Source organism: Equus quagga, chromosome 7 (assembly GCF_021613505.1).
Source record: "Equus quagga isolate Etosha38 chromosome 7, UCLA_HA_Equagga_1.0, whole genome shotgun sequence".
NCBI lineage: Eukaryota > Metazoa > Chordata > Mammalia > Perissodactyla > Equidae > Equus > Equus quagga.
The window spans coordinates 85,615,355-85,628,861 of record NC_060273.1 but is presented as its reverse complement, the minus strand read 5'-3'; the positions used below and the strand labels follow the sequence as shown (position 1 = coordinate 85,628,861).

General features: G+C 34.4%; 1 protein-coding gene across 2 annotated transcripts in view; it reads right to left on the bottom strand.

Moving 5' to 3' along the window:
* Positions 1-13,507, bottom strand: part of FNIP1 (folliculin interacting protein 1) — a 129,660-nt gene that overhangs the window by 54,909 nt on the left and 61,244 nt on the right. For both annotated transcript variants that reach the window (XM_046668275.1, XM_046668276.1), the window contains exons 3-6: positions 13,043-13,177; positions 9,574-9,674; positions 9,237-9,311; positions 3,112-3,203 (exon numbers count right to left, since the gene is read on the bottom strand). In XM_046668275.1, the coding sequence (XP_046524231.1) occupies positions 3,112-3,203; positions 9,237-9,311; positions 9,574-9,674; positions 13,043-13,177 (403 nt within the window). The remainder of the gene's footprint in view (positions 1-3,111; positions 3,204-9,236; positions 9,312-9,573; positions 9,675-13,042; positions 13,178-13,507) is intronic.

Here is a 13,507-nt window from a genome sequence, read left to right as displayed (position 1 = left end):
GCTATCTAGGAGGTTTACCCAGAAGAGAATAGGGGGCTCTCTGTTTTAAAAAGTTAAAAATGTATTTTTCAAATTTCTAATAGATACTTTTCTATAACAAGAACTCCTGTAATTATAGTGTATGTACAGCAATCCATCCATGTTTCATTGTTCAGGTCCTCAGATCTCCCTACTTACTTCAAAATTTATCCACTCTAAACTCCTTCCCTACCCACCTCTTCCTTACTCTCAGCATATGACTGTCTCTTACTGTGTGCAGATGCAGGTTCAGACGTGTGTACACACACAGAATTCATCAGATTGTAACTCTCCTTTTGACAACACCCTATCTCCAAACTTAATAAAATTCTCACCCATCCTTGCATCCTTCCTGCCTGAGCAGTAACAGGTAACATTATTCAAACCTTACTATGTGCTAGGGACTTATTCAGTAAAAAAACCTGAAAGGTCCTTCCCTCCATCCCTTACAAAACTAGCTCTTCTACATCAGCTAGGACCTTCAGAAATCTTACTTTACCAAGTATTACCTCCACCTCTTAACCTCATGCTCTTTATAACTTTCTTTTCCATCAACATCCAAACACAGCCAAAACTCTTCTGCCTTCTGTCCATATATCTAATTCTATAGAGTTCAGTAGTTCTCAACATGTGGTCCAAGACCCCTGGAGGGGGGGTGTCCCTGCAACCCTTTCAGGGGGTCTGTAAGGACACAGCTTTTCCAATAACGTATCTGTGTGAGCCTGGATTTTAATACACTTCAACCAAAACAACCTATCACAAGAGACTGAATGCAGAAGCAGGTATGAGAATCCAGCTGTCTACTATTAAGGCAGACACATTAAGGAGATTTGCAAAAATGTCAAATAATGCCACTCTTCTCATCAAATTTTGTTTTTGTCTTAGAAAATAGTTATTTCAAAACATAGGTTATTTGTACGAATATGAAAGGGGTTGTGTTATTTTTTAATGAATTACTAAATAAATATTTTTAAATTTTCTCAGTTTTAATTTCTAATGTATATAGCAATAAATGTAACCAACGTAAACAAAAGCTCTCTGTGATCCTCAATAATTTCTAAGTGTATAAAGGGGTCCTGAGACCATAAAGTTTGAGATCCACTGCTTACACTGGTACCTAACTGCTCAAACCTAAGTCCAAATTCTTCGGTGTGGCCCACTGCACCCTTTGTGATCCGGCTCTTGCTCACTTTCTTTCTTTCCACTTCCTTTACTCCTATTCTTTGCTTTATCCACACTTATTTATTCACATTTTCTCCCATAGTCTATGAGGTCTGTGCACATGCTATTGCTTTTTCATAGAATATTTCTTTCCCCAACCATCAGGCTAAGCCTTCAAAGCTTAGGCCTCATGTATTCAAGGAAGCTTTCCCTGACTCTCCAGGACTGAATAAGGTGCTCCTCCTCTTTTCTATCACACTATGCTCTTAATCCTGTCCAAGAATCATCTACAGTATACTGTATACAGAATCAAATACTGTATACAGTTACTGTCTTATTCCCACTAACTATAAATCCACTGAAGCAGGAACAGTGTCTGCTTCACCAACGTACCTCAGGGCCTAGTAGAGTGCTTGGCATATAACAGGTGCTTGATAGGTATTTGTTGATTAATTGGAAATTTAAAGAAAATAAGAAATGGTGCTCAGGGGCCAGCCCCGTGGCCGAGTGGTTAAGTTTCCATGCTCTGCTTCCGCGGCCCAGGGTTTCACCAGTTTGGATCCTGGGTGCAGAAATGGCACCAGTCATCAGGCCATGTTGAGGTGGCACCCCACATGCTACAACTAGAAAGGACCCATAACTAAAATATACAACTATGTACTGGGGGTATGTGGGGAGAAAAAGCAATTAAAAAAAAAAGAAAGAAAGAAAAGAAATGGTGTTCAAATATCCTTGATTCACAATTAAGAATGTGTAAGTGAAAGCTGTTCATTATTTAAAGTCTGTACTTTGTTAAATGGAGTAATTTCCTATTCTACATGAAAACAGAGAAAATGAATTTACCTAGCATCTACAGTGTAATTTATCTTTATAAGTGACAATGGATTCGTATTAAAATAAATAGCTTTTAATAAGCCCCTTGAGCTTTGAAAAGTGTTAAATTAGTAAAAAAAAAAGATTATTTCCTTGTCACATTTTTACTTTATTAAAACCAATGAAATAATAAGTGAGTTAAGAAAAAGCAGAATATCTAGTTTTCTATAAAAGATACGCACTTTCTAAAGTACATGCCTGACACTGAAACTAACCCACAGTAGGTGCTTAACACTTGTTCAATAGAATGAACATAAATTATAAAAAATAATAGAATGTTATATGTTCAAGGTAGAAGAAAAATCTGTTTTTTACTAGTACATATAACTAATAAATATTTATTAAAATTATTACAAATAAAAAGTCTCACTAAACAGGGAATGAGACAAATATTCATCCTATTCTAACTGCCATTCACTCTTTAATATACTACATTTCTTTATGACTGGAAATTTGGTCAGCAGCAATTTAGTTAAGCTTTCTAGGATAAAACAAATGACCAGAAATTTTAGAAAGATGTTTGGCACTTCAAAATATTGAACTTAAATAATAACGATCAACTAACCAAATTAGTAAATAAGCTGTTATTCTAATAAATCTTTAAGGAACATCAAATTTTAATATCTGCTCATGTGAACTACAGGTCATAAAAATAAGGACCATTTTAAAATTACTTTTATGGTTAGGGAAGAGAGAATGGAGAAAGTATAATACCAGTCTTCTTCAGCTGAAATATTCAAAACAGCGAGTAAGGGCTTTTTATATCAATGACAGTGCCTTTCAAAGATGCATCAAAGTTAAAAACAAAAAACAAATTAGATATATCTTCAGTAATTCTCTTTTTTCAGATACAAAATAAATATTATGTTCAAATATATGAAAATTATGTTTGTCAAATAATACAAATGTTATACATACTTGCAATTTAAATGCTTTTTCTACTTCTGGTATTTCAAACTCTTTGGTCTTACATAAGATCTACATTATTTAGAAAGAAGTGCAAATTCTTGTTATACTGTTAACATTTTTTAAACTTATAAAACTAGAGAAACCATTTACCTATATTTCCAAGTAGTCCATTAATAACTGTGTTATTATCAGCCTTTAATGTACTGTTGTCCTGATTGATGAATTCAAGACTGTCTTGTAGCCTAAGAAGGAGGAGAAAAAAATAAATTTCAAAATCATTTTATGCTCTTAATGGTAATTCTTTGTACATCCCAATGAAATTTAAGTGCAAAACAGTTTTTTAACTTTTGTTTCCCTGTTAGTACTATAAACTAATTAATACTTAAATCAGAGTTTGGCAAACTATACTCTGAGGGCTAAATCCAGTCTCCTGTTTTTGCAAAAAAAGTTGTACTGGAACAGAGCCACACCCATTCATTTATGTATTGCATAGGGTTGCTTTAATGCTATAATGGCAGAGCTGAGAAACTACAACATACTATCTGGCCCACAAAGCCAAAAATATTTACTATCTAGACCTTTGCAGGAAAAGGTTACTGACCTTGATTTAAATTACAAAGTTTCCCCTCATATTTTGGACCTAAAAATGTTTTCTAAACTTCTGGCAGGAAAAAAAAAAAAAGAACTAAAATCAACCAAATATCCAAAAAGTATCTTTAGTCTACACATTATAAATGGCTTATATTATTTCTTTTAGTAAATTTTCCAGAATAACAAAAATAAAACTACTTTATGCTTTTAATATAAAGTACCCTTCCTAGAGATTTTAAGAACTGTCAATTAGGGGCTGGTCCAGTGGCACAGCAGTTAAGTGCACATGTTCCACTTTGGCAGCCCGGGGTTCACCGGTTCAGATCCCGGGTGCGGACATGGCACCACTTGTCAAGCCATGCTGTGGTAGGTGTCCCACATATAAAGTAGAGGAAGATAGGCACAGATGTTAGCTCAGGGCCAGCCTTCCTCAGCAAAAAGAGAAGGAGTGGCAGCAGTCAGCTCAGGGTTAATCTTTCTCAAAAAAAAAAAACAAAAAAAACTGTCAATTAGAATTTAGAAAAGATGAAGAAATTGAGGGAAGTACAGCTAAAATCTTCCTCAGCAAAAAAAAAAAAAGAGGAAAAAACAATCAGTACTTATGGCATCAAAAAAAAATTTTTTTTGAGGAAGATAAGCCCTGAGCTAGCTGCTGCCAATCCTCCTCTTTTTGCTGAGGAAGACTGGCCCTGAGCTAACATCCATGCCCATCCTCCTCTATTTTATATATGGGACGCCTACCACAGCATGGCTTGTCATGCAGTGCCACATCCACACCTGAGATCCAAACCAGTGAACCCCAGGCTGCCAAAGCGGAACGTGCGCACTTAACTGCTGCACCACCGGGCGGGCCCTGCTATCAAAATTTTTTAAGTGTCCATGATGTTGTAAAAAACCTCTCTCCCTTTCCTTCCTTCCTAAAAGAAAAGTTTAAGTTGAGCTACAGGTATCAGAACCTTAGCTAATAAAACCCCTCAGTCGTCTTTTTAGAGCATTTACAGTTAAGGGGGAGACTCCTGAAAATTTCTCCAGTTTAGAGTAGGCTCCTTCCTACCTCCTGCTATTTCTGACTTTGGGTACCCCCACGGACTCTGGCTAGCCAGTTCTGATTTGGCACCTGCATAATCCATTTCTGGGGTCCACCACCACCTCACCCTAGCCCCAGTCCATCATTTACTACATTCTGGCATGTAGCCCATGATCCTGAGATCAGGCCTTCCCTTGTTTCAGCTTTGCTATTCTACTCTTGGCACTAACAACTTGTAATATCTCTGTGCCCACCATATGGCTGACCTAGGCCACTCCTGACTGTAGGATTAATTCTGCAGAGGATCTGAAAACTGAAGAGCACAATCTACAGATGTTAACTCAGTATGGCACTGCAAAATGGAAAATCAGCATGTCAACCTAACATGGAAATGCATTCAACATTTTACCTCCTGATATAGCTTCTAGCAAATTAGAAAAAGAGAAACCACATTTCCTGTTCTTCAATTAAACTCAAACGAGGAAGCAATCTGGTCTCCATACACAGAGAGGCTGGATGGATAAGAAAACAAGACCCAACAATATGCTGCCTACAAGAGACTCACTTCAGCTTTAAGGACCACATAGGCTCAATGTAAAGGGACAGGAAAAGATATTTCATACAAGTGGAAACCAAAAGAGACCAGGAGTAGCTATACTTACATCAGACAAAATAGACTTTAAGTCAAAAATGGTAACAAGAGAAAAACATGGTCATATAATGATAAAGGAAACGATTCATCAAGAAGATATAACAATCATAAATACATATGCACGTAACATTAGAGCACCTAAACATATTAAGCAAATACTAACAGAACTAAAGGAAGAAACAGACAACAACGCAATAATAGTAGAGGACTTCAGTACCCTACTTTCAACAATGGATAGACCATCCACACAGAAACACTGTATTTGAACTATACTTTAGACCAAATGGAACTAACAGATATACACAGAATATTCCACTCAACAGTAGCACAATACACATTCTCAAATGCACACGGAACATTTTCCAGGACAGATCACATGATAAATCACAAAACAAGTCTTAGCAAATTTAAGAAGACCGAAATCATACCAAGTATCTTTTCTGGCCACAATGGTATGAAATTGGAAATCAATAACAGGAGGAAAGCTGGAAAATTCACAAATATGTGGAGATTAAACAACACACTCCTGAACAACCAACGGGTCAAAGAAGAACTCAGAAGGAGAATCAGAAAATACCTCGAAACAAATGAAAATGGAAGCACAGAATATCAAAATCTATGGGATATTGCAAAAGCAGTTTTAAGAGGGAAGTTTATAGTAATAAATACCTACATTAAGAAACAAGAAAGATCTCAAACAACCTCACTTTACACCTCAAAGAACCAGAAAAAGAACAAAGTTAGCAGAAAGAAAGAAATGACAAAGATCAGACGGGAAATAAATGAAAGAGATCAGAAAAATAATAGAAAAGATCAATAAAACCAAAAGCTGGTTAACTGAAGATACACAAAACTGACAAGTGGCTAGACTACCTTAGAAAAAAAAAAGAAAGAGGACTCTAATAATTAAAATCAGAAATGAAAGAGGAGACGTTAAAAACTAAAACCACAGAAATAAAAAGAATCATGAAAGAATACTACGAATAATTATATGCCAACAAACAGGATAACCTAGAAGAAATGGATAAATTCCTAGAAACATACAACCTATCAAGACTGAACCATAAATAGAAAATCTTAACAGACAATAAGGAGTCAGGAGACTGAATCAGTAATCAAAAACCTCCCAACACAGAAAAGCAAAGACCAGATGGTTTCACTGTGGTAAATTCTACCAGACATTTAAAGAAGAATTAACATTAATCCTTCTCAAATACTTCCAAAAATCAAAGGAGGGAACACTCTCAAACTCATTTTATGAAGCACATTACCCTGACACCAAAGCCAGATAAGGACACCACAAGAGAAAAAAATTACAGACAATATCCCTAATGAACATAGATGTAAAAATTCTCCACAAAATATTAGCAAACCAAATTCAACAGCACATTAAAAGGACCATTCATCATGATCAAGTGGGATTTATTCCTGGGAAGCAAGGATAGTTCAATATATGCAAAGCCAGAGCAATAAATTGGCTACACCACATTAACAGAATGAAAAAGAAAAACGATACGATCATCTTGATAGATGCAGAAAAAGCATTTAACAAAATACAACCTCCTTTTCATGAGAAAAATCTTCAACAAAGTGGCTATAGAAGGAACATATTTCAATACAATAAAGGCCATAGATGAGAAAAATCCACAGCCAACATCATACTTAATGGTGAAAGGTTGACAGCTTTTCGTCTAAGATCAAGAACAAGACTGGAAGGCCCACTCTCACCACTCCTGTTCAACACAGTACTGGAAGTACTAGCCAGAGGAATTAGGCAAGAAATAAAAGGCATCCAAATAGGAAAGACAGAAGTAAAACTGCCTTTGTTTGCAGGTGATCTAATTTTTATATACAGAAAATCCTAAAGACTCCACCCAGAAACTGCTAGAATGAATTCGGTAAAGCTGCAAGATACAAAGTCAACATACAGAAAACAGTTGCATTTCTATAAATAAAGAAAAAACTTCTGTTCACAATAGCATCAAAAACAGTAAAATACTTAGGAATAAATTTAACCAAGGAGGTATAAGACTTGCACACCAAAAACTACAAGGCTTTGATGAAAGAAATAGAAGAAGACACAAATGGAAAAATATTCCATGTTCATGAATCATAAGAACGAATAGTGTTAAAATGTCCATACTACCCAAAGCCACCTATAGATTCAATGCAATCTCTATCAAAATTCCAATGGCATTTTTTACAGAAATAGACAAACAATTCTCAAATTTGTATGGAGCCACAAAAGATCCCAAATAGCCAGAGCAATCCTAAAAAGAACAAAGCTAGAGGCATCACACTTCTGGATTTCAAACTATACTACAAAGCTACAGTAATCAAAATAGTACGGTACTGGCACAAAAATAGACACATAGACCAATGGAAGAGAACTGAAAGCCCAAAACAAACCCCTAATATTTGATAAGGGAGCCAAGAATACTCAATGAGGAAAAAAGATTTTCTTCAATAAATGGTGTTGGAAAAACCAGATAACCACATGCAGAAGAATGAAACTGGAATCCTATCTTACACCACTCACAAAAATAAACTTGAAATGGATTAAAGACAAACATAAGACTCAAAACCATAAAACTCCTAGGAAAAAATCACAGGAAAAAAGGTCCTTGACATTGGTCTTGGCAGCAATTTGCTGGCTATGACACCAAAAGCACAAGCAACAAAAGCAGAAATACATAAGTGGGACTACATCAAACTAAAAAGCTTCTGCACAGCAAAAGAAACAATCAACAAAATGAAAAGGCAACTATGGAATGGGAGAATGTACTCACAAATCATTTACCTGATAAGGGATATAGATATATATTTAACTCAAACAAATCAATGGCAGAAAAACAAACTTGATTGAAAAATGAATAGTTTCTCTGAATATTCAGAAGAAATGAAAAGACAGCTTCCCCAATAACACATACAAGCGGCCAACAGGTGCACGAAAAGGTGCTCAACATCACTAATCATCAGGGAAATGCAAATCAAAATCACAATGAGGTATCACTTCATGATTGTTAGAATGGCTATCATCAAAAAGACAAGAGCTATCAAGTGCTGGCGAGGGTGTGGAAAAAAGGGAACCCTTGTGCCCTGCTGCTGAGAATGTAAATTGATACAGCCACTATGGAAAGCAGTATGGAAGGTCATCAAAAAATTAAAAATAGAACTACCATATGATCCAGCAATATCACTCCTGGGAATTTATCCAGAGGAATTCAAATAAGGATCTCAGAGATATCTGCACTCTCATGTTCAATGCAGCATTACTGACAATAGCCAATATAAGGAGACAATTTGTCTGTCACCAGACGAATAGATTAAAAAAAGTCATAAATATATACAATGGATGTTATTCATCCATGAGAAAAGAGAGAAACCTTGCCATTTACTACCATTTGAATGAACCTTTAGGGGATTACGCTAAGTAAAATAAGTTAGATAGAGACAGGCAAATATTACATGATATCACTTACATATGGAATCTAAAAAAGCCAAACTCAGCAAAACAGAGAGCAGAGTGGTGGTTACCAGGGGCTGGGTGGGGGAATGGAGAGAGAATAGTCAAAGGGTACAACAAACTTCAGTTATGTGATTCACAACTTCTAGGGGTTTAATGTACAGCATGCTGACTATAGCTAAAATAATACTTTATTATATACTTGAAAGTTGCTAAGAGAGTAAATCTTAAATATTGTCACCATAAAAAAGCAATGGTAGTTATGTGAGAGGATGGAGTTGTTAGCTAATGCTATGGTGGTAACCATTTTGCAAAATATAAATGTACCAAATTAACGTGTTACACCTAAATTTACACAATGTTGCACGTCAATTATATCGCAATAAAGCTGAGAGAAAAATTTGGCCTTTATAAACTTTCAAAATTAAGAGACGGAAGAAAATCTGCATGTAAGCTGCAATCCTGAGAGGAGTCTGTTACTTTTTCATACTCTGCACGTCTTGAATAATTCATTTCTCCCTGCATCCATAACTACTTACGTATTGAGACTTCCACAGATACTGCTGCCAGTCCGTGCAGTAAAAACTTTGCTGAGCATAAGCTGTGGAGGGGAACTATGAAGAAAAAGGGAGGGACAGAAAGATATCAAAACTAAAACACAAGGACTTTTTCAATTAATAATAAATAAAAATGTGCAAGTCACAGATTTCACAGCATAGTGACAACAGCCATGAAGCAGCACTAAACCTACAGAATATCATAAACTGAGTATCTGACATACGCAACCTGAGTGAAGACTATAAGAAATTTTCTCATCTTCAAAAAAATTAAATATTCTAAAATGGATTCCTTAAGAAATATCAGAAAATCCCTCACCGGATCTGATGAATTTTTAAGGTGGATCCTTTGTAGCTCATTGCTACTGAGCCAAACATCATCTCTCCAAGCATATTGGCATCAGAAGAGCACCGGGAACCCTAAACAATAATCATAACATTCATAAAACTGCAGAATTTAAAACCTTGTAACTATTTCAAATATTAATTTTTATTAAAAATTCCTTTGCTATAGATATCCTGCATAATGGGTTTTTAAAAAAACTGATTCTATATTGTACACACTGTTCTGCAGCTTGACTTTCTTCATTTCACAATTTCTTACAGATCTAACCATTTTGTTATACACAGATTACTTTTAAGAGCTGCATAGTATTCTACTGTATGAAAATACCACAGTTTATCAAGCAGTTCCCCTTACTGACAGGCATTTAGGTCACTTTTAGGTTTCCGCTATTACAAATAATGCTTAAATACACATTCTTAACCACATCTTATGCATAAGCAGTGTTTCTTCAGGACAATAAGAAGCAGAATTTACCGAACATGCAGAACAGTTTTTACCACTCCTATTGTAGAAAAGAGACATTCATAAAAGGGGTAACTTGTACTATTTTGTATTTTTTTAAAAAGGACTTATTTGAAACATTAGAATGTCTTGTTTTCAAATAACTCTGACTAAAAGTTATCCTTTTCCATTATTCTTTAATTGTCCTCATAGGAGTTAGAAAAAATCTAAAAATTGAACTCAATCATCCAAATACTCATAGTATTTAGATACTATGAAAAATATCACTAATTACCTACCAATATCTCATTCCTTATTTTTTGAAGTTCAATTTGCTTCAGGGCAGCAATGGGCCCAACCGAAAAAAATCGCATTTCAGAGCCTCCTTTGTAAATAGGCTAAGTTAGAGTTGGTTTCTATATTCAAAGGGTTAAACTAATGCATGGAGTAGCAGCTTTCAAAACTATCCATTTATATGCATTCAACACAGGCCTGGTCAATGAGATATAAATGGAAGTCACTGGAGATGGAAATGCCATATGAGGACCACAAGGCAACAAATTACACATTAATTCTGGCTAAGTATAAAGATAGGGAGACTTGGTCTCTTGAGGCCATCTTGAAGCCCATATACCATATCTATTATGGCCAACCTCCGGACTTCTTGTCATATGAGGAAAATAATTCCTAATTTGTTTAAGCCATTGTTTTAGAGGTGTCCCAGTGCAATTCCTAACTGATACAATTATATAATAAAACAACTGATGAGGAAGATGACCTAAATAACACGATTGTCTAAGATAGTAAATGAAAATTATTCACAAATTTCACAAATCCAGTCCATCACGGAAAACCAGGAATCAGTTTTTTAAAATACTTAAAAGATTCTTCTGACGATAATAACAAAGTGACAAGGATCCCCTTTTTGCAAGTGGAGGCCAGCGAATATATCTGCACACTATTTTTCTTTTCATAATGTGATTCTTTTATTCTTTTGCTTATGTATTGCCTATTTGGGTTTTAAAAATCTATATATTTACATTTTGTCATCTTTCTTAAAAAAGACATCTTCAAATAGCAATCCATTTCACTATACATAACTATTTTTATATTGGTTTTTATATATAATCATTTATATATTGTTTTTTCTTAGTGCTGTAGTCTAAATTTTGTTTTAATAAAGGCACAAAGCTAATTTTTAAGGAAAAAAATCACTTCTGATATACCTAGGTTAGTAAAAATAAGCAATCCAACCATTCTGGTGATTTGGTTAAGATAAAATTGTTATCAAGGCACAGAGGTTTGGATATCAAGAACATTTTAGAAATAGAGTAGAATAATTTAATGATCAAGTAGTTTTGTTTTTTTTTTTTAAAGATCACTGCCAATCAGACTTGGCAACCTAAATTGCTTCCGGCTAATGAGAGAAATGAGAGCCTTCTCTTACAAGCTTGTTTTTGCTGTAACACATCTAACTTCATTCTTAGTTTGACTAAAATTAGTATTTCTTATATTAAGCCAGATATATGAATTTAAATATCAAGGCACTTATAGATTTTACTATTATAAATAGGAAAGAACCCTCAGAAACCAAAATGCAGTAAAAAATAAATTGGTGTTTAAATTTTATGAGACCATATAGTTTGTTATTAAAGGTTCTCTTTGCCTGCTCTAATATATACCAAATAATAATCATGAATGTTACTGGTATGTTATATACTTTAGTGTGACAATCTATTTATAAAGGTTATAATTAAGAAAATGCTATTATCTCTAATGCCTTTTTTTAAGGCTCTTATTTAAGAGTACTTTTTGCAAGTACTCATTGCTGGAAGCTAATCTCTGTAAATCAAAGATAATGTACTTATTATCTAAAATCACAATTTATCAAGTGCAGTGAACTATATGCTACAATAATTCAATGGTTTCTTGTTAAAAAAGCAGATTTCCAGTACCATACTGAACCTACTATCAGAGTATCTGGACGCATGACCTACGAATCTGTACTTTAAAAAAAAATCTCTAGGGATTGTGATGCAAAATGAGATTACAATCACTCATTGCTTTAGGGTTTCTACAATCTGGATCCGTTTGCTAACATTCATTTTTAACTGCATTATATTGGGAAGAAAAGCAAGTTTGCACAATTGATCAAATTCAAAAACATCCAAATTTGCTTAAGTATGATGATGTTACATAGCATAGCACTATTAGGAACTTGTTAAGGTATCATGCCTAAGGTGGAGGAGGAATAGAGAAGGACAGGAGGAACTATGCAGTACCTCCTAATATCTGGATTTTAATAACTTCAGAGCTCTTGTTATGGTATAGGGGTCAATTTCCATCCAAACACAATTACATAATTACAAATAATTAAAAAGCCCAGGATGCTATTTTGGTACTGCTAAATATAAAATACTTGTGATTCATTCATGCAAGCCTGGATGACACAAATAAATTCACATCAGATGACATTTGTTTATTAGTATGAAACCAAACACCAATCTTACATAAAACGAATTTATATAGAAGTTACTATGTAGTTACTGATTTAATTCTCTATTTTAGAAGAGCCACATTACTTTTGAAAAATAAAAATGTACACTTCTGATTGTGTATATTTCCAATCATACTTTAATTTCATACTATAGCTGAACTGTATTATTTTATACTTATCTTCATATTTCTATAATTACAAAGTATATAAAATAAGAAATTATTCTGGTAGCCCAAAAAATCTGAATTGGGAAATAAAAGATGGAGAAAATACCCTCATTACCTATGTCCATAGCTCTCTGTACTTCCCCTCTCCTAAAATTTATCAAAGTTCATAAACTGAGTCGTTTAATTATCTGTTTCCCTATCTACAATATAAGCTCCAGGAGGGCAACGACTAGTCCCTGTTATATATCCTCAGTCCCTAGGATGGTGCACAACACTTCGGAGGCAGTCAAAAATATTTGAGAATGAATGAATAAGTAAATGACATCAGTGATCTTACCTGGTACTTAGGACACTGGTCTTTTACATCAGAAGATGAAGTCATAGAACTATCCAAAGAGGAAGAACTGTCTCCTCCAGGTTTCAGTTGGCAGCATTTCCCAAAGACTTTAACTTGAGCATCACTACAAAGTTTCTGAAATAGAGATATTATCATTCCTCTTCATATTTCAGCAGATTTTCCACCATATACAAATTTAATTATAGTAAAAAAAACGCCTTTGGAAAAACTAAAGATGAAATCATTCAAAATAATATAATCTTAATATAATTACTATGTGCAGTTGACTATATTTTCTCCAGTATTCTTTTCTATTCTTCATCTAATAATTATATTATTTGTGGAGTTTGTATTGTGCTTTTCTTACCACATTATTAAATCATGGGAATTTTTCTGTATTACTATGGTCTACACAATGTTCAAAACTAGTAAACATATAATACACTGCAGCAATTTTCAAATTAT